General features: G+C 37.4%; 1 protein-coding gene and 1 long non-coding RNA gene across 2 annotated transcripts; both read left to right on the top strand.

Moving 5' to 3' along the window:
- Nucleotides 1-3,776: 3,776 nt before the first annotated feature.
- On the top strand, nucleotides 3,777-5,889 carry LOC139192489 (cytochrome P450 81Q32-like). Its single transcript, XM_070814652.1, has 2 exons — nucleotides 3,777-4,725; nucleotides 5,118-5,889. Exons 1-2 carry the CDS (start codon nucleotides 3,835-3,837, stop codon nucleotides 5,724-5,726), a joined length of 1,500 nt encoding a protein of 499 aa, XP_070670753.1. The 5' UTR covers nucleotides 3,777-3,834; the 3' UTR covers nucleotides 5,727-5,889.
- Nucleotides 5,890-12,179: 6,290 nt separating this feature from the next.
- LOC139192076 (uncharacterized) lies at nucleotides 12,180-14,100 on the top strand. The gene is made up of 2 exons (XR_011575874.1): nucleotides 12,180-12,375; nucleotides 13,979-14,100. It is a non-coding gene; the product is annotated as an uncharacterized lncRNA (long non-coding RNA).
- The last annotated feature ends 7,673 nt before the right edge of the window (nucleotides 14,101-21,773 follow it).

Below are 21,773 nucleotides of genomic sequence, written 5' to 3'. Positions count from 1 at the left end.
AAACATTCAGATATTACGTAATGGAACAAAAGTTTTCGACGGTTATAAACGAAAAATCACAATTTAACGGTTATTTTAGCTCCGATTTTGATAATTTTTTACAGCTACACTCCTCGACCCTATAAGAATGTAATTGATCTTTAATTTAAAATATTTACACTAGTGGATACCACAAAATCTTATTTTATACTTAATAGAAGTATAATATTAACTCTAAGTGTTTGTTTAATCTACCGTTTTGACACAATATGCATTCTACGAAACTTTTTTCAACGATCCAACTGTCAAACTTATTTGTACATACTCCGAGATTACATACGTAAAAAATTGTAAAAAACAAGCATTCAGATATTACGTAACGGAACAAAAGTTTTCGACGGTTATAAACGAAAAATCACAATTTAATAGTTATTTTAGCTCCAATTTTGATGATTTTTTACAGCTACACTCCTCGACCCTATAAGAATGTAATGAATAAATTTGATCTTTAATTTAATATATTTAAACTAGTGGATACCACAAAATCTTATTTTATACTTGATGGGGAAGTATAACATTAACTATAAGTGTTTGTTTAATCTACCATCTTGATGTGATACGCATGCTACGAAACGTTTTTCAACAATCCAACCGTCAAACTTGTTTGTACACACTCCGAGATCACATACGTAAAAAAATCGTAAAAAACAAACATTCAAATATTAGGTAACGGAACAAAAGTTTTCGATGGTTATAAAAGAAAAATCACAATTTAACGGTTATTTTAGCTCTGATTTTGATGATTTTTTACATTTACACTCCTCGACCCTATAAGAATGCAATGAATGAATTCGATCTTCAATTTAAAATATTTACACTAGTGGATAAATCTTATTTTATACTTAATGGAAGTATAACATTAACTTTTCAATGTTTGTTAAATCTATCAATTTGACAGGATATGCATTCTACGAAACTAGTTTCAACGATCCAACCGTCAAATATGTTTGTATATACTCCGAGATAGCATGTGTAAAAAATTGCATAAAAAAAACATTCAGAGAATCGTCCAAAATTTTGCTTTGTTCGTGTCGGTTATATCCGATAGGGCCATGAATGTGTTGCTTTGTGTTTGCATTTGAGTGCATATTTTGAATGCTTTGTTTGAATACTTGATTGAACTTGATGCTATGCTTTAATAATGGGAACTTTAACGAAGTACTGTTCAATTTCATCAGATGGTCAGTTCATGGTGGTCGCGGAACCTGCAAATTTTGTGCATATATATAGCACAAAGGCAGATTACAAAGTGCGGCAAAAGACTAATATCTTTGGGGAGATATCCGGTGTATCAATGAGTCCCGATGACGAGTCTCTGTATATAGGAATCTGGGACCGAACCATCTTATGAGAAAAACCGACGACGAGTCAAGATGAGGAAGTAATCTTATCTCTTGGTTTCACTGGTTTTAGGGTTGATTTTTGTTTCTGTTTTCCTTTGTTTTTGTCCATTGTATGAGAAATTTCTGTTTTCTCTTCTATTTTTCTGGGATGGATTGTTGTGTTTTGTGTTGGGAAGAAGGTTGGTAGAGTTGGCTTTTCTCTTTTGTTTTTTAGCAGATTTTGATTTTGAGCAGAAGGGGAGAAGAATGCTCAACGAGAAGAGGGGTTCTGCTCTCATGTCCTTTTTATTTTTTTTATTATTAATATATTTGATTTCGGTTTTATCTGACAAAAAATGCTTTATTTCCTGTCGGTTATAACCGACACAAGTTCTGTCAGTTATATATATATTTTATGTCAGTTTTATCCGACATAAAATGCTCTTATTTATTCTTTATTAATATACTTTCTGTTGGTTATATCCGACACAAGTTCTGTCGGTTTTAGAGTATTTTCTGTCGAAAAATCCATTTTTTGTCAGATTTTGCATAATATTCGACAGTAATATATGTTTCTTGTCAGTTTTTGGACCGCCAGAAATAGATAATTTTGTAGTAGTGTGATTAAGGACCGAAACCAAAATGACCCTATACTTAATAATCATTCAGTCTAAGATACATATGCGAGATCCACTACAATTATCACTTCGCATGGAAGAAAAACATGGTGTTCGCTCCTCTGTTTAATTTGGCCTAAGGTCATCTCCAATGGAGATGGTTAAAGGTCTAAAAGCTAAAAAATGGCATGATTTGCTCAAAAACTCATTTCTAACCAATGGCTAGGCTATAATTTTGTGGAGTCCACCAAGCCATTATTTGGCCAAATGGCCATCATTATGGCCAAATGTAGCCCCTTCCTAGACTTTTTTTAGTGTTCAGCTGCTGAGTTGTAATAATTGGTTCAAATTTAACGACTAGATTTAAAAATATCTAAATGTAGTTTAATTAAATTAAACAGTAAATTTAAAGTATAAACTTAAAACTAATAAGTTATTGAGGGGGCTATGTTTAGCCTCATTCGATTGGAGATGATATATAAGTATGATCTGACATTGTTTATTAAAAAATAATTGTTTACAAGACTATAATTTTGGACAGAGCTATATCTAACCCTTTTAATTGGAGATGGCCTACGACACTGTCGATCGAATCGGATGCGCCAATGAAAAATGAAAATCCTAATTGTGTGGACAACGGAGTCGCTGATCGCATGCATTTACACGCACTCTATTACGAGAAATTTGTAATTGTGACGGAAAACACAAGTGGTACACCACGTGTTTTAATAGAAGTGATGAGAAATTTTATTTTTTAATTTATTAACTTTTAAGCACACATATCCCACTATTTATATAGTAACACATAGTATACCACCTCGTGTACTGATCACACTGAAAAATCTCTCATCTCTTACGCAGGGCAACGCCCGTCAGTGTACACGTGGTGGAATTAAACATACGGTAAGAACAAAAATACAATTCTGTGCAGACTTCCACAGTTGAATTGACTTTCTATTTTTTTGGGTGAACTGTTCATGTACCTTTTTTTTTTGGGTTATCCTGTTTATACACCTTCTTTTCAACGACGACTTCGCGTAGAGAGAAACAAAGTTTATCTATTGACTTCTTTTTTTTGCAGACTTCCAAGATTGAATTGATTTTTATAAATAAAACCTGATTAGAACTTTGATTGAATGAAAAAACAATTCATTTCCTTTTCAATTTACAAAGATCTTTTGTATAGACAATGCGATTATACAGATAGAAAAAATAAAATTAAAATCATTTAAATGTATAAGTAAATCTCTTTGAGATAAAATTGACTCTCTTGTTTTCGTTTATAAAAGTATAAGGTTTATGTCTTTTTTTTTTCCGTGTATTCTTTTTTATTATCTCTGTTTTATGAAGAGAAAGGTTTATGCCCCATAACTAGATGTAACTTTTTTTTTTGTTATCAATAAAATTTATGTCTCGAAATTATAAAAACAAAAAAAGACACACTGTAGTTTTTTTTTGTCTACCCAAATCTCTTTCGATCAAAAATAAGAATCAATGACCGGCCAAAACAATTTAAAAAAAAAGATAACTGAACTTGAAATTAGTTGGGATGGACATTTCAATACCATTAACACTGCCTTTGGGAGGGGAAAAAAATTTGAAAATCTTTTAAAAATCAGAACCATCACGTTAGTGCATACGCCATCTTTACCAAATATGGAAAGATCAAAGTTTTAGTGTTCTAGAACTCCCGAGTGATGAAGGAATCAATTTGTCATTTTCCTTCATAATACTTGGGCACTACTTCCCTCCCTGTACATATAAATACCGCAGCTTTGTATTATGTAAAACCACATCCAAATAAAAATTCAACCAAATTTCAACCATTTATTAAGCAAAGCAAAGCGCACAAAACCATGGAAGACATCTTGTTCTATACATCCCTCTCTCTTATCTTCATTCTCTTCACTTTCAAGTTTTTCCTCCGAACCAAACGTCACAATCACCAAAACCTACCACCAAGCCCACCTTCTCTTCCAATCATCGGCCACCTCCATCTCCTAAAACCCCCAGTCCACCGAATCTTCCGTCGCCTCTCCCAAAAATACGGCCCCGTCTTCTCTCTCTGGTTCGGCTCACGCCGCGTGGTCATAGTCTCATCCTCATCCGTTGTCCAAGAATGTTTTACAACAAACGACATTGTCTTAGCAAACCGTCCTCGACTGATCATGGGAAAGCACTTGGCCTACAATTACACCAACATGGCGGCGTCCCCGTACGGCGACCACTGGCGCAACCTACGCCGCATTGGCGCCGTCGAGATCTTTTCCTCCGCTCGACTCAACACGTTCTCAGACATCCGAAAGGACGAGGTGAGACATTTACTTGTTAAACTCTCACAAAACGCACGCGATGGTTTTGCAAAGGTGGAGCTCAAGTCAATGCTCAGTGAGCTGACGTTTAACGTCATAATGAGAATGGTGGCTGGGAAGAGGTACTACGGTGATGACGTGTCGGTGGACAAAGAGGAGGCGAGGCAGTTTAGAGAGATTATGGGGGATGCGTTTGCTTATGGCGGGGCTGCGAACCCAGCTGATTTTTTGCCGGTTTTGAATTGGTTTGGGGTTAATGGGTACGAGAAGAAGGTGAAGGCGTTGACTAAGAGGGTGGATGAGTTCTTGCAGGATCTGATTGATGAGCACAGGAGTAAAGGAAGAAATGGCAGTAGTATGATCGACCATTTGCTTTCTCTGCAGGAGTCACAGCCTGAATACTACACTGACCAAATCATCAAGGGTCTTATTATGGTTAGTACACAACTCTATTATCTTCATCTCATGCATTTTTTTTATTACCATATAGCTTTGATTTTATAAAGGAGTCAATAGAAAGATAAGGGTTAATTTGTTTGTTTGATTAATCCAAAAGAAAAATATAATGCTAGGTACATATTATGATATATTTTGTTACCTTTTATTTTTATTTTAAGAATAATGCTAGGCACACCAAATTTTTACACGAAATTGGTGCACTAAATACATGACACCAATCAAATTTGTACTTTAATTCAAGTTGAAATTTGATTAATAATTGTAATAAAAAAAATTTGTACGGTAGAATGTTTGACGTAATTTGGTGTATATAGCACCACTTTTATTTTAAACTATTAATTAGCCAAATATTAATCAATTTTCATCAGGTCATGTTATTCGCGGGTACTGACACATCAGCTGTGACACTAGAATGGGCCATGTCCAATCTACTTAACCATCCACGCGCGCTCCAAAAGGCCAAATCTGAACTAGATGCTAAAGTTGGTAAAGAAAACTTGGTGGATGAACCAGACATCTCCAAACTACCCTACCTACAAAGCATCATCTCCGAGACACTCCGATTATGCCCGGCGGCTCCAATGCTACTACCACATTTGTCATCTGCTGATTGTATTATCGGAGGCTTTGACGTGCCACGTGACACAATGGTATTGGTCAATGCATGGGCGGTACACAGAGATCCTGAATTGTGGGATGAACCTGAAAGCTTTAAGCCTGAGAGGTTCGAAAGTGGTGAAGATTTTTCACATAAACTCATGCCATTTGGAATGGGAAGAAGGGCTTGCCCTGGAGCAGGCCTAGCGCAGCGCGTGGTGGGATTGACTTTGGGGTCATTGATTCAATGCTTCGACTGGAATAGAGTGGGTGAGGAAATGGTTGACATGATTGAGGGCAAAGGAACCACAACACCTAAAGCCATTCCATTGGAGGCTATGTGTAAAGCACGACCTATTGTGAGCAAGGTTTTATCTTAAGCTATGGATATTATTGTGTTAACCCCAGTATGTACAATAATCGAGCATTGTATAAGCTCATATATTTACTCTTACAATAAATTCAATTTAACCACAGCATGTGGTTTTGTTAAAGTACTTTTTGTGACAAATTAAAATACCGAATTTGCTTTCTTTGGTTGGATTTTTTTTTTGAAAAGTTGTACGAGCTCCAGTTTAAAGGTATTAAATAAATGATTGAGCCTTGAAAAAGTTGTGTTGGTTTTAATGAATGAATGATGATTGGGCTCTCGAAAATTTGTATTTGCTTCCTCATCATGAATTGACTAATTTCTGATGTTGAAAATAGTTTCCCATACATTTTGAATGTGTCCATTTTGAACTTACAAACATTTAACTAAAATTAGTTTCCGAACATTCACTATTCCAGTATCCAAATGTCCTTCTTCTCCTTCACCAACCTTCATTGGATTGTCTTCTCCATCGTCGTCATTGTTGGCCAGTAGTCCACCCCTTCCACCACCTCCCCCCGCGCATCTCCTTCTCTTTCTCTTATTGGAGTCTGGAATTCAAAATAACAACTTCAAACTTTTAATCTTGTGATCTTCCACGAGTTGTAATCTCGCAGATTTCCAAAACCCAGTTTTACCAAGTGAAGGTGGGTCGTTGGGAAAAAGATAGAATGGAGATGAGTCGTCGGAGAAGAGACTAGAGTGGGGGTGGGTCATTAGAGAAGATAGGATTGAGGATAAGTCGCAAGAAAAGAGACGAAGTAGGTTGGGGTCGCCAACCTCAGGGACCATTTTAGCTAAAAAGTCAACCCAAATATTGTCTGTTTGGTTATAAATTTCAAAAATGCTACTCTTACCACATATTTGTACCATCTTTCTAAGAGCGTCTCCACTAGTTGGTGGAAGGTAAAGGCAAAGGCAACAATGTTGTCCTCCAACCCAAAAAAATCCTTCTCCAAAAGTCCATAAAATCAAAGGCAAATGGTAGGCCAATCACTGCCAGCCCAGATGCCCAAATCTCTCAAGCCCGGCCTGCTACCTTCGGGCAAGTTGACATCAGCATTACGTCATGCTGACGCCAGAGCATATTTAATTTTTTTTTTATGTCACACGTGCCTAGAAGGATAGTGGCCCAACAAAGACTGCAAAGGTGGGCTTTAGTACAACAAATATCACAAAACCCTCCAACGAATAGCTGACATGACGAATTGTAGGTTGTTGGATTTCTAACGGTTAGAGGATCTCAACCGTCAGATTTCTAATAGTAAAAAAAAAATTAAAATATTACCATTAAGTCATGTGGCACAATCTAGTGCATTCGATTTCAAATCAACAACCAGGATTAATCTAACATTAAAAATTAAAAAAAAATTAGAAAAAATTATTAAAACTTAGACTAGTTTTTTTATATTGTTGTTCAATTTCGTAGTTGATTATATGATTATGGGAGTTTTTACCAAATTTTAAATTAATTATGTTTGTTGTAATGCTATGCTTTTGCCTTATATTTGAAATAATTTAGCAGAATTAAACAATTGTTTTATTTTCAAAGTTAAAAAATTGAAAAAATATATTTACTTGCTCTTGTCCTTTTCAAACTGGTGGAAGTGCAAAAAGGCAAGTACTATTCAGAGTGATTAGTAAGGGCAACTTACATGCCCTTGTTCTTACCTTCCACTAACTGGTGGAGATACTCTAATAGAGATGAGACCCAAATGTGTTGGTGAGCCCTACCTTTATTAGAAAGATGATACAAATGGTGATACAAATATGTGGTAAATATAGCATTACTTTATAAATTTAGAGAGAATTTTGATTGACATCCCTCTTTTTACATGAGGTCGATAAAATTGGGTACGCCTTAAATGGGGCCTTTTCACCAGGAAATTACGTTGAAACGGTTCCTGACACACCCCGACCGAGATTAAGGCATGCTGGCCATCACGTGAGGGTGACGTAGTCACGTGCACAGTGCGGAAGCAATAAAGATAAGAAATATACCAATAAATAAAAACCGAAAGCTACTAAAGTGCACTGATAAACAGGAAGTGCTAAGAGTGAGATACAAGTGTAAATACTCCTAATCAGAGCATAGAAAGTCTAGGTACAGTCCAGTAGGACAAGTACTAGTTACACAGTACCAGAAGATGTCCTACAATTATTTTATTATGTCAGAACCGCCGAAATCCTCGTACGCCACCAACAACAAGTCTATCTAAAACCTGGAGGGGCACAAAACAAAAAATGTGAGTGGCCAAAAACAAATGTTTTCAAAATCATTTCATTTCTCAAAAGTTCTAACCCTTCGCCGTAAAACATGTATAATTTTCCCAGAAATAGAATATAAACATAAATATGTATATATATATATATACATATATATATATCAATTCATGCTTCACATATTCATAATCATAAGTATGCCATGCCAAGATATAAACAAAATAAGTAACTCAGGTGAGAATAAATTCAAGGAAAATAACATATTAGCCGGAACTTTTGTAGAAATTTGTACGGCTAAATTCATAGCTTATTAGTCAATTTAGCCGGAGTCACTACAATGAATTATACGACACTACACTACACACAAGTCAGAACTACTAAAAGGGTTTGTACGACAAGACTAGGTGTAATATAATTATGCTCAATACTACGCTCTCATGATAGCTGGGCGATAAATCACTAGTCACCTACAAGTCGAAGCCACCTATGATGGTCTGTACGACAAGACTGTGCATCTAAATTAGATCCAATGTGAGCATATGGTGCGGGAGGTGACATCTTAAATAGGTCTGTACTCTATCTCTAGTAATTCACAATCACCCGGGATGCAGGTTTATGAGCTCTAAGCTTCTCGATTAATCACAACCATTCAATACACATTCACAATTCATAAACTCACCTGTAACTTACCTGAACGCCCACAACACCAAATCATATTTATGCATACAATTCTAACTCATGGTTTAAGCATAAATCAATAGGCATGGAATTTTCAAAGCATAACTCATTTAAATGCATTTTTTGGGAAAATATCAAGCATATACATATATACTTAAAACCAAAAGCCCATTCACTAGTATGTCGAAGGGTCGTAGCCCCTGAGTCACCCTTGACTGCGCTCGTCCTCGAGATAAGTCTCCCATATATGCAAAAGAACTATAAAAACATTAATTTAAAGCACATAACCAAAACTAACTAATAACTTCTCATACATTGCTCAAATGGGATGTTTGAATATACCAACGTGATTTACACAACCTCACAAATATCCCCATATTTTAAAAATATTTTTCCGACCACCCACGCGCCGCCCACGCGTGGGCACGTGCCAGACACACTGACGGTGACAGTTAACGCCGTCAGGAATATTCCGTCAAAAAGCAAGCATATATTGTCAATTATTAACGGTGTCATCTAACGCCGTTAGCATATTCCATCAAAACCGACGAAATATGCCCTCATCTTCTCTGACGAGTCACCGGTTTCTGGATTTTATTTCAAAACCTTATATCTTCTTCATTTCTTAACCAAATTCCTTGAAACTTGTCCCATTTTGAAGATCTCACCAAGACGAACAAAACCATATTGAGTCGAGTCCTAAAACCACCGGAAACCCGTCGGAAAAAGCCTCAATATTCCGGTAAATTTTAAAACTCGCCGTTCTTGATAATCTGAAGTCCAAATTCTTCCAACAAACCACTCCGAGCCTCGTGAGGACCTCCTTAAGCTACCTATGAGCTTGAAATCCCAAAAAACACACGACTTTACGATTGCATGAATAGTGACATAAATCGGGTTAGGGTTTTCATGAGTTTTCGAAGAAGTTCTTACCTAAAAGTGGCACCATTCAACTCGTATGAGCCTCAGGAAGATGATGGTGTCCTTTAAACCCTCGATTTGCAAACTTTCTCCTGGTTTTGTTGTTAATCCGTACGGGAGAAAGGAGAGAGAGTGAGTCTGAGGGAGAGAGCATGGGAGAGAAGAGAGAGAAAGGTATTTTTGTGTGTGTGTGTGGTCCAAATTGGGTCACCAACCAACAACTACAACTTTAAAAATTTTATTTAGTCCAAACCTTAGCCCATTTACACACACACCACCACCAACCGTTTAAGGGCAATTTCGTCAATTCACGTTATCGATAACTTTAATTCGGGACAGGCTGTGACAATCTACCCACCTTATAAAAATTTTGTCCTCGAAATTTATACAATAATTCAATGCACTAATAATCGTAAAACAAGCGTGGATAAATCTCTCACATCCAATCCTCTGTCTCCCACGTAGCCTTTTCCGCTGAGTGATTTCTCCATAATACTTTCACCAAACGTACTGTCTTATTTCTCAGCTCCTTATCTTTCCAATCCAAAATAGTCACTGGTTCCTTATCATAAGTCAAATCCGAATTAATTTCTAGAGGTTGAGGAGGTATTACATGAGAAAGATCTGAGACATAATGTCAAAGCATCGAATTATGAAACGCATCATGTACTTAGACAACTCTGAAGGTAGCTCAAGTCTATAAGCAACCTCACCGACTCCCTCAGTGATCATATATGGTCCAATGTACCTAGGACTTTCTTTCCAAATCGCATAACACCTTTTGCAAGGTGATAGCTTTAGAAATACCCAATCACCTACATTATACATCTGGTCAGTGGCATGCTTGTCTGCTAAGCTCTTTTGTCGATCCTGGGCCGCTTTTAGGTTAGACTTAATTACCTGAATATTCTGAGTAGTTTCATTCACAATCTCCAGGCCCACCAAAACTCTTTCACCCACTTCTGACCAACATAATGGTGTTCGACAAAACTTGCCATAAAGTGCCTCAAAATGTGCCATACCAATACTCGAATGGTAACTGTTGTTGTAGGCGAATTCCATTAAATCCAAACAATCATGCTAACCATCGCCAAATTGCAGCACTGAAGATCTCAACATATCTTCTAATGTCTGAATAGTCCTCTCAGATTGTCCATCTGTCTGAGGGTGATATGCTGTACTATAAAGTAATCTCGTACCAAGAGCTTCCTGGAATGCTATCCAGAACTTAGAAGTGAATCTAAGATCTCGATCCGAGATAATATCAACTAGAATACCATGGTACTTCACAATCTGCGATATGAATAACTTAGCTAATCGGCTTAATGAATATTTTTCCCTCACTGGAATAAAGTGTGCTGACTTAGTAAGGCGATCAACTATCACCCAAATGCCGTAATAACCATGCTGTGTAAGAGGAAGCTTGTACACAAAATCCATGGTAATATTTTCCCATTTCCACTGTGGAATGGAAAGTGGCTGCATCAACCCAAACGGCTTTTTTTTCCAGCTTTAACCTATTGGCAAATGGCATACCTACTCACATATTCGGCAATTTTTCTTTTCATACCCGGTCAATAATAAAATGGTCGAATGGTATGATACATCTTGGTGCCTCCTGGATGCATTGCATATGTCGAATATGTGCTTCATCAAGGATTTCTTTCTTTAACTCTGTGTTATTCAGCACATACATTCTGCTTTCCTCCTAACTTCACTCCAGTGGACCTTAAATCCGCAAGAAGAGGAACATGACAATCATAGATGACATTAAGTCTAGCTGAAGTCTTCCTACTAAGTGCATCTGCCACTGCATTTGCACGACCAGGGTGATACTCAATCGTGCAATCATAATTGCTAAGCAACTCAATCCACTTCCGTTGCCGAATATTTAAATCCCTCTGAGTGAAAAGATACTGCAAACTCTTATGATCTGTGAAGATCTTACATTTCTCACCATAAAGATAATGTCTCCAAATCTTCAAAGCAAAGATGATAGCTGTTAACTCCAAATCATGAGTAGAGTAATTCTTCTCATGGGGTTTCAACTGTCTCGAAGCATAAGCAATCACCTTACCATGTTGCATCAATACAAAACCCAGACCATTCAAGGAAGCATCATTGTAGACCTCAAAATTATCACTATCATCTAGGAGTGCTAGAACCGGTGCATGAGTGAGATAATACTTCAACTGTTGAAAACTTTGCTCACAATTATTGTAATATCCCTCGTTTAATTAAGAGTGAAGTGTGATTATAATTGTTTTTATACAAAATTTTAGTCTACTTAGTGTTTATTTGTTTAATAGCTTTTAATACTATACTTTTTATTTATTAGATTTCCTATTATTGTTAAAAATAATAATAGTAATAATAAATAAAATAATATTCTACAAAAGAAAGGAAAAGAACATTATTTCATATTCTTCCCTTCTGTGCGATGGAAACAAGGAAGCTGGGAGGAGGTGGCCTTCCATATCTTTAGGAAAAAAATCTTCCTTCTTCATACCAAAAATCGGATAGAGATTAGGAAATCTTGTGATAGGTCGACCTTTGATTGATCAAAGGAGTGTGTCATAGAGAGTTGTTCATCTCCTATTGCACCAAGGAGTGTGTTCAGTAGAGGATGAACTAAGAAGAGACACAGAGGTCGATAAGCAAGAGGTGGATGACCTAGGAAGCTAGGTTTTTATCAGGACTCTGATAGGAGTGAGTAGGATTAGAGAAACTATAAAAGGGGTTGCAGAGAAGTGGGAAAGCATCAGAAATCGAAAAGGGGAAGAGAAATTGAGAGTTAGAGAACGTGATTGTGAAGGAAGGATTCAGAGATTTGAAGGGTAAACTTCTTACTCCTTGATTATTTAGATTTTTCGAATTTAATTTCCTTAGTTGAATTGAAACTGCCATGACATATATTTGGAATTCTTAGTTTTAATTAGGGTTTTCTACTGTTCAATGAACTAATCTGAACTTGAATTAGAGTTGGGTAATTCGGATTGTGTGTGTAGATCAAATTTCTTGATCAAGGGTTTGGTTCAAAAAGTCAATTTCTTGTTAATGATGAGTCATGTTATATTTGGGTGTTGTATACATGATTTCTGGATTACTTGGAAATATTTTGGGTTTTGTTATATGAATTGGAAGTGTACTGTTATGTAAGTTGTAGAAAATTTCTGAGAAAACTCAAGTTTCTAGTGGTCTTATTTTGCTCTTAATTCATAGGTCTTTATGTGCTCATTTGGAGAAAACTTTTATTGTGTTGAAAATACATATGTCCATGATTGTAACCCAATTGTTTTCACTCAGTTCTGTTGAGTTTTGGTTGATCAAAACCTTATTTAAACTTGGGTCGCGAGCTGCCAAACAGCAGCAGAAAACTGGGTTTCCAGTTTCAAGACTCCAATTTTCTTTTAGCATAACTTCCAATTAGAGCTCCTTTTTCTACAAACTTTATATGCTTTTAAAGTACATAACATGAACTTCAAAACCCATGTAATATTACACGATTTGGTTTAGTTTTGAATGTTCGAAAATGAGTTTAAACTTGGTTCAATAGTGCTGTTTTTCTGCAAATTTTGTGAAGATGCAAAGTTCTGTTTTTAGCACACCTAATTTCTTTTCCAGATTCCTTTCTAGTCCCCTTTACTTGATTTGAGTGACATTATTTGAGTTATAAGATTCCATAATTTATGTACTTTCTTTAGATAATATCAATTTTGTGGTTGAACACTTAGTTTGGCTTCTAATATGTGTTATTTGTGTTTATATTTTTGGTTGTATTTTTGCGTTCCGATTAGGTTCTTCAGAGGAACAAAATTAATCGAATTCAAGGTAGGGGGTTCTGGGAAACCTTATATATATATATATATATATATATATATATATGAATTTAATTATTTCTTACTTAAGTACATATACAAGTTTGATATACATGTTTCTATTGGATATTTGAGTATGATGAATGTTCGAAATGAAATTTGGGTCCATGATGTGGGAGTAAAGTGGGATTGTCGGAAAGAACTTCGGGAATCTAAGGTGGTGACTATTAGTTTTGTGTAGTTGAGCTAAACTCTTAGTAGGTACCAGGTCTTAGGCGAGCCCACAATGCATAGATTCTTTAAGGGTAATTCGGGACTGGAGACGAAGAGTTTAGGCAAGATGACTAACAAAAAGGGGAGTTCGGGGATGTTTAGGGATGAGGGTTAGTTCATATATTTAAACACTTGGGATCAAGTGGTATAAGTATGGAATGGGACGTACAAGGTCTGGGTGTTTAGTTATGTGGATTAACGGGTATAGTTAAGGCATTTGCATTACATACTTACGCACCATTCTGAATTTGGTTTTAATTATGCTATCTTAATTATACTTTATTATTTTAGTAATAAAGGTATATGTCCCTACTAAGCTTTTTAAGCTTACCCTAACGAAATTTTGCAGGTACAGAACCAGAAACCTAAAAGTCTACTTGCTGTCTGTTGTGTAATTATGTAGAAGAAATAAAAAGATGAGCTTGTTGGCTTTTGCTCTCTTGTTTGAATAAAGAACTACTTTTGTGTGAACTTTGAGTAGTTCATAAGTTGTAATTTTGTCTGAAACTTTCAATAATGAATCTGTTATTCAGTTAATTTTATTCCAAGCGAGTTATACATGCTTTTATTTCATGTCACATTCTTAATTATATTAGTTAAGCTTATAATTAAGGTGTGATTCACGTTCTGAACCAAGGTTTACGTTAATCCTTGGGTTGGGGCGTGACAATTATCATCCCACTCGAACTTAACATCCTTCTTGGTCAACCTCTTCAGGGGTAAAGCAATCACTGAAAAATTCTTAACAAACCGTCTATAATAGCCTGCTAGGCCAAGAAAACTTCGTACTTCAGTAACGGTTCGAGGTTGTTCCCAATTCTTCACAACTGCCACTTTTTGAGAATCCACTTGAATGCCTTAAGCAGAAATAACATGTCCCAAAAATGCCACTTGATCCAACCAAAATTGACATTTGCTAAACTTAGCATACAACTGATGTTCCCTTAATTTCTTTAACACTAAGGTAAGATGTCGAACATGTTCCGCTTTAGTCTTAGAGTATACCAAAATGTCATTAATAAAAATAATGACAAACCTGTCTATAAATGGCTGGAATACTCGATTCATCAAATCCATAAAAGTTGCTGGTGCATTCGTTAATCTGAATGGCATCACCAAAAACTCAGAATGACCATATCGAGTCCTAAAAGCTGTTTTAGGGACATCTTCAATTTTAATCTTTAACTGGTAGTAACCAAACCTCAAGTCAATCTTAGAGAATACGTAGGCACCTCAGAGTTGATCAAACAAATCATCTATATGGGGTAACGAATAACGGTTCTTAATTGTTACTCGATTCAATTGCTTGTAATCAATACACAGCCTCAAGGTTCTGTCTTTCTTCCTCACAAATAAGACTGGAGCTCCCCAAGGTGAAGTACTAGGTTGAATAAATCCTTTATCAACCAATTCCTGCAACTGAACTTTCAATTCCCTTAACTCAGTAGGAGCCATTCTATTAGGAGTAAAAGATATAGGATTCGTACTTGGAAGTAGATCAATAACAAACTCCGCATCTCTGTCTGGCGATAATCCCAGGCAAATCATCAGGGAACACATCCGGAAAATGCCCAACCACATGCATATCCTCCACGCTACTAGGAGCATTATCGTTCAACACCACATGAGCCAAATATCCCTGACAGCCTTTCGACAACAATCTTTTGGCTTTCATGGTAGAAATAACACCATGCCTCACTCCGCTAGGCTCTCCTACAAATGTAACTTCAGGTAATCCAGGACGATGAAATGTGACTGTCTTTCCATAACAGTTTACCTTGGCATGATTGTAGTGTAACCAATCAATGCCCAAAATCACATCAAAATCCACAATGTCCAACAACATAAGATTAGCTGGCATAACAACATCATCCACCATTACTGGACATCCTGGATATACCCGATCCACATAACATCTCCCCTCTAGGCATAGAAAACTCTAAATTATATCCTAGAGGTGTAGGATGAGGTTGCGTCATTTGAGCAAATGTATGAGAAACAACATAATGTGTAGCACCACAATCAATCAATACTCTAGCAAAATGATCAAGAATATTTAACGTACCCATGATTAAATCAAGATTGTTCTGAGCATCTTGTAGTGTCATGTTATGGATACGTCTCTGATTCTGCAATCGTCCACCACGACCTTTGCTAGCATGAATACCTCGTCCTTGTCTTGGCTGACCAGACTGCCTCGAAGATCCTGCACCGATAGCAGCAATCTCTACCTGTTGGGGCTGTCCCCCTTAGTACCACTGGGATCCATCTGCTGAATATGGCTGATATGGCATAGAACATCCCTGATACTAAGGGTAACCACCCTTATAATAAGGGTCATGCGAGTACTGATACTGCATTGAAGTATAAGGAGCGGCGTCGCCCTGATAATGATAAGCACCTCCACGACCAGTCTGAGCATAACCACTAGGTCCTGAAGCTTGCTAGGTCATCATAGGGGGTGGTAAAAGAAGGTTGTTGGGGCCTCTGATGACAATGAGCAGCCCTATGCCCCATCTGTCCACAAGTATAGCATGCACTGCTGCCTCTCCTACACCCTAAAATGCCTATTATTACACATGTGATATAAATGAGCACCTGAACCACCAAAGTCCCTTTGCCTCTAAAATCTCGGGCCTCTAAAAAATATACCACATTTCCCCTGCATATTAGAGCTCAAACCTCCACTAGAAGAGCTGGAATTGCCACCGCTTCTCTTAAAACTCTGGGTCTTACGAGGCCCCTGAGATGATTGACCTTTACCTTTATCATCTCGTCTCTGGTTCATGTTATTTTCTTCTTCATCTTCAGTTTCACTGGGCATGTTCTCTGAGTCCTCAATCCGTAGTAACACCTCATAAAACTCCTGGTAAGTGGCACAGGAGTTGATGCCTCTATAAAACGCCATTTCTTCTTAGTACCCAACCTGAAGTGACGGAGCATCTCAACCGGATTATCAGCAACCTTCGGATCATATTGAGACAAACAAGTGAACTTCCTGTAATACTTATTCGCCGACATCTTTCCTTGTTTCAGATGCGTAAACTTTTGTTTCTTGCGATTAATGTACTCAAGGGGAATGAACCTTTTCCGAAACAACTGTTTAAACACTTCCCAATCGGCTACTACCTCTGGTAGCATCTGATATGATTCTTGTCTCCACCAGGATGCAGGCTTCGAACCCAGAAACCAGGTAGTCATCTCGACCCACCTATCAGGAGGAAGGTTCCCCTAACTTTGCATCACAAGAAAAGTCTTATCGACATGATTAAGCCACTTCTCCACTCGCTCATGTCCTTCATTTCCCATGAAATGATTCAGCTTCAGATTATACACAGTCTTAAGAGGTGTCCTTTGAGGAGGATGGAGCGAAGACTGAACGGCATTAGCTATAGCTTCCACTAATTTAGCAATATCAGGGAAACTAGGCTCAGCTGAGTGACGTGGCTATCTACGAGGCGGCATAGTTCTGACAGAAGACATCACAAGGATTAGAATATTATGAACTATACAGGACTGCTAAACCTAGGCTCTAATACCAAACTAACACACCCCGACCGAGATCAAGGCATGCTAGCCATCAAGTGAGGGTGACGTAGCCATGTGCACAGTGCGGAAGCAATAAAGATAAGAAATATACGAATAAAGAAAAAACCGAAAGCTACTAAAGTGCACTGATAAACAGGAAGTGCTAGGAGTGAGATACAAGTGTAAATACTCCTAATCAGAGCATAAAAAGTCTAGGTACAGTCCAGTAGGACAACTACTAGTTATACAGTACCAGAAGATGTCCTACAATTATTTTATTAAGTCAGAACCGCCGAAATCCTCGTACGCCACCAACAACAAGTCTACCTAAAACCTGGGGGAGCGCAAAACAGAAAATGTGAGTGGGCAAAAACAAATGTTTTCAAAATCATTTCATTTCTCAAAAGGTCTAACCCCTCGCCGTAAAACATTTATAATTTTCCCAGAAATAGAATATAAACATAAATATGTGTGTGTGTGTGTGTGTATATATATATATATCAATTCATGCTTCACATATTCATAATCATAAGTATGCCATGCCAAGATATAAACAGAATAAGTAACTCAGGTGAGAATAAATTCATGGAAAATAACATATTAGCCGGAACCCTTGTAGAAGTCTGTACGGCTGAATTCATAGCTCATTAGTCAATCTAGCCGGAGTCACTACAATGACCTATACGACACTACACTGCACACAAGTCAGAACCACTAAAAAGGTCTGTACAACAAGACTGGGTGTAATATAATTATGCTCAGTACTACACTCTCATGATAGCTGGGTGATAAATCGCTAGTCACTTACGAGTCGGAACCACCTATGATGGTCTGTACAACAAGACTGTGCACCTGAATTGGATCCAATGTGAGCATATGGTGCGGGAGGTGACATTATAAATAGGCATGTACTCTATCTCTAGTAATTCACAATCACCTGGGGAGCAGGTTTATGAGCTCTAATCTTCTCGATTAATCATAACCATTCAATACACATTCACAATTCATAAACTCACCTGGAACTTACCTGAATGCCCACAACACCAAATCACATTTATGCATACAATTCTAACTCATGGTTTAAGCATAAATCAATAGGCATGGGATTTTCAAAGCATAACTCATTTAAATGCATTTTCTGGGAAAATATCAAGCATATACTTATATACTTAAAACCAAAAGCCCATTCACTAGTACGTCGAAGGGTCGTAGCCCCCGAGTTGCCCTTGACTGCGCTCATCTTCGGGATAAGTCTCTACTATATGCGAAACAAGTATAAAAACGTTAATTTAAAGCACATAACCAAAACTAACTAATAATTTCACATACATTGCTCAAATGGGATGTTTGAATATACCAATGTGATCTACACAACCTCACGAACATCCCCATATTTCTAAAATAATTTTCCGACCACCCACGCGCCGGCCAAGGCACGACCAAATGCGCCGCCCACTTGCGGGCACGTGCCAAGCACACTAACGGCGGCAGTTAACGCCGCCAAGAATATTCCATCCAAAAGCAAGCATATACCATCAATTATTAACGGCATCATCTAACGCCGTTAGCATATTCCGTCAAAACTGACGGAATATGCCCTCATCTTCTCCGACGAGTCGCCAGACGTCGGTGACTTCGCCGGTTTCTGGATTTTATTTCAAAACCTTATATCTTCTTTATTTCTTAACCAAATTCCATGAAACATGACCCATTTTGAAGATCTCACCAAGACGAACAAAACCATACCTGAGTCGAGCCCTGAAACCACCAGAAACCTGCCGGAAAAAGCCTCGATATTCCGGTAAATTTTAAAACTCGTCGTTCTCGATAATCCGATGTCCAAATTCTTCCAACAAACCACTCCGAGCCTCGTGAGGACCTCCTTAAGCTACCTATAAGCTTGAAATCCCAAAAAACACACGACTTTACGATTGCATGAATAGTGACATAAATCGGGTTAGGGTTTTCACGAGTTTTCAAAGAAGTTCTTACCTAAAAATGGCATCATTCAACTCGTATGAGCCTCAGGAAGACGATGGTGTCCTTTAAACCCTTGATCTGCAAACTTTCTCCTAGTTTTGTTGTTAATCCGTACCGGAGAAAGTAGAAAAAGTGAGTCCAAGGGAGAGTGCACAGGAGAGAAGAGAGAGAAGGGTATTTTTGTGTGTGTGTGGTCCAAATTGGGTCACCAACCAACAAATTAAAAAAATTTATTTAGTCCAAACCTTAGCCCATTTACACACACACCACTACCAACCGCTCAAGGGAAATTTTGTCAATTCACGTTATCGATAACTTTAATTCAGGACGGGCTGTGACAGACCCACATGTTGAAGTGGCCTAAATTTGATTATTGTTTGCAAGAAACGACATGCCAATTGGACACATAAAGGTATGTCATTCCTACTCTTTCTCTCTCTGTTATTTGGCAATTCGGAAAGTTCAATTGACATTTGGGCACCTACTAAAATAAACTGGTGGCTCGCTTACTAATCTATAAGCAGATTGAGAGGAATTGAATTGAGGAAGAATTGGAATGAGGTGGAACCAGAATCAGTTTTTTGTTTGAGTTGTTTACTAAAACTGTCTGGAATCGGAGTAAGAATGACATTGATCTATATTAACTGTTTACTAATTCATATGAATCAGAATGAAAACTGATATGATTACTAAAATACCCATAGTTGAACTAATGTATTTTGTATGCTAATTATTTTTAGTAAAACTATTATTCTTTCATTTTTTTAAGTAGAAAGAACAAATTTGTTTTTGTTGTAGGCATAATTTACTGAACAATTATGGAGGCCATAGAGAGAGGGGTGCGGCAATAGTAGAGAGAAAGAGAGAGATGTGTAATTATGAGGTGTGTGTTATTCCACCCCATTGTGCCTTTATTTATAGTAGTAGGGAAGGTTAATTTCTTACCCTTTTAGAATTACAAATCTAATAGGATATTAACTACTAAAGGGAATATTCAAAGATATCCCTAGATACACTAGGATGTACACAATCACATTCCTAATCTAATAGGACTGCAACACTTCCCCTTAAGTGTGTAAATACTCAAGTAAATGGCGTATCAGGTCTTCAAGGATGATGTAAGTAAAGTTGATGAAGTCATCGACACAATAAGCGAATGCGAGTCTTAGATCAATGAAAGAATGCATAAAAAGATAAAACTCACAAAACCTCGCTATGGTAAAACCCAAGGTGGTAGAAAAACCCATAGCCTAAGGAGAAAAGTGAGAAGTTACATTAAGTCAAAACTATACGTCTTTTGGACGCAAGTAGAAGAGCTCACAAGGGTATGATCAACCCATGATGGGTACCTCGTCAAAACCTAGGTAGGTAGCAAAAACCCAGTAGGAAAAATGCTCCTAATTGTAGGGAACAAGCGTACATTAAGATCAAATGAGTATACTTGTGGATACTCCTCCTGAATTTGACATAACTTCCAATGAGAACTATAAGCATTGCATATGAATAGTTAGGCATACCAATTCCAGTGGCGAAGCCAGAATTCTAAATGAGGAAGGGCTTTTCACAAATATGTGTGTGTGTGTGTGTGTGTGTGTGTGTGTGTGTAAAAAGTTGAATTCATAACATGTTGACATATGCAATTTGTGTAATCCTCACAAAACTGAAAAAAATCTCTTAAATTCAATACTAAGAAGAAAAAAATGTAAAAACCCAGACAACCAAGTAAGAGGTAGGTTGTGGAAGGTTAAAGAAAATACAAAGAAGTAGAAAAAGAAGGAAAAGGGGGAGAGGTCTGCAAATAAAGAAGGTGGGTTGCTTTACAAAATTATAGGGTGTATGTTATTGTTATGTGACATAATCGAACCAGAAGTGGGGTTGTTTTTTCCATTTAAAATTGCACATCTCTTTTAAAACTCCCATGCCAAACTTATCGTTTCATTAGACAGCCGAAAAGATTTAAAATCAAAACAGCTTAACGACACCATTTGCTTCATCTTCTTCCATGAGGTTCACACCTCAAATGAAGTCAGGATGGGCTGGGGACTACCCTAGTCCCTTGGTGGCTCTGCCCCTGACCAATTTCTCGGACAAGCTTCTAGAAGATTGACTTCGGCAGTGACATCGTGTAGAGGTCGGCAAGGTTGTCTGGGATCGGCTTGCATGACTTCAATCTCTTGATGCTTTGCTGATGTGATGTAGATGCAATATGTCTTAGCGTTGACTTTGTTGCTGTATCATGTCTTGGTTGGGTTGATACATGCAGCATAGTCTTTATGGATTGTCGTTGAGACTCAATGATGGATGAAAACAGCAAGTACTTTGAATATGCTCAACAAGAACTCCTAACCATGTCTCACTTGTGGGGTAGTGAAGTGAGGTGAGTCTTGGAATGATTTGAAGATTTCGCAACTAAGGTCATATCGTGGACCTCTAAGATATTGGGATATCCCTAACTGTAAAAACATAACCATTGAGGATTTTACCTTATGCGGTTTTGATAAGTAACTAACGTCAGCATAACAAACAAGGCAGACATCATTCTAAGGATCAGGGGGTTTGATTCGCTCGAGATATGTTGCGATTTACCCAAATTCATAGAACCTTTAGGGTACGTTTTTAATACCAATTTAGTGGTT

The sequence above is a fragment of the Malus domestica genome, chromosome 15 (genome assembly GCF_042453785.1).
Source record: "Malus domestica chromosome 15, GDT2T_hap1".
NCBI lineage: Eukaryota > Viridiplantae > Streptophyta > Magnoliopsida > Rosales > Rosaceae > Malus > Malus domestica.
Note: the sequence above shows the minus strand (reverse complement) of the source record. Positions and strands in the feature narration are given on the sequence as shown.

Excerpts from the sequence above, each read along its gene's own strand:
- LOC139192489 (XM_070814652.1), top strand. The coding sequence starts at position 3,835 with ATGGAAGACATCTTGTTCTATACATCCCTCTCTCTTATCTTCATTCTC. Across the intron at positions 4,726-5,117 it reads TCATCAAGGGTCTTATTATG|GTCATGTTATTCGCGGGTAC; the intron begins GTTAGTACACAA and ends AATTTTCATCAG.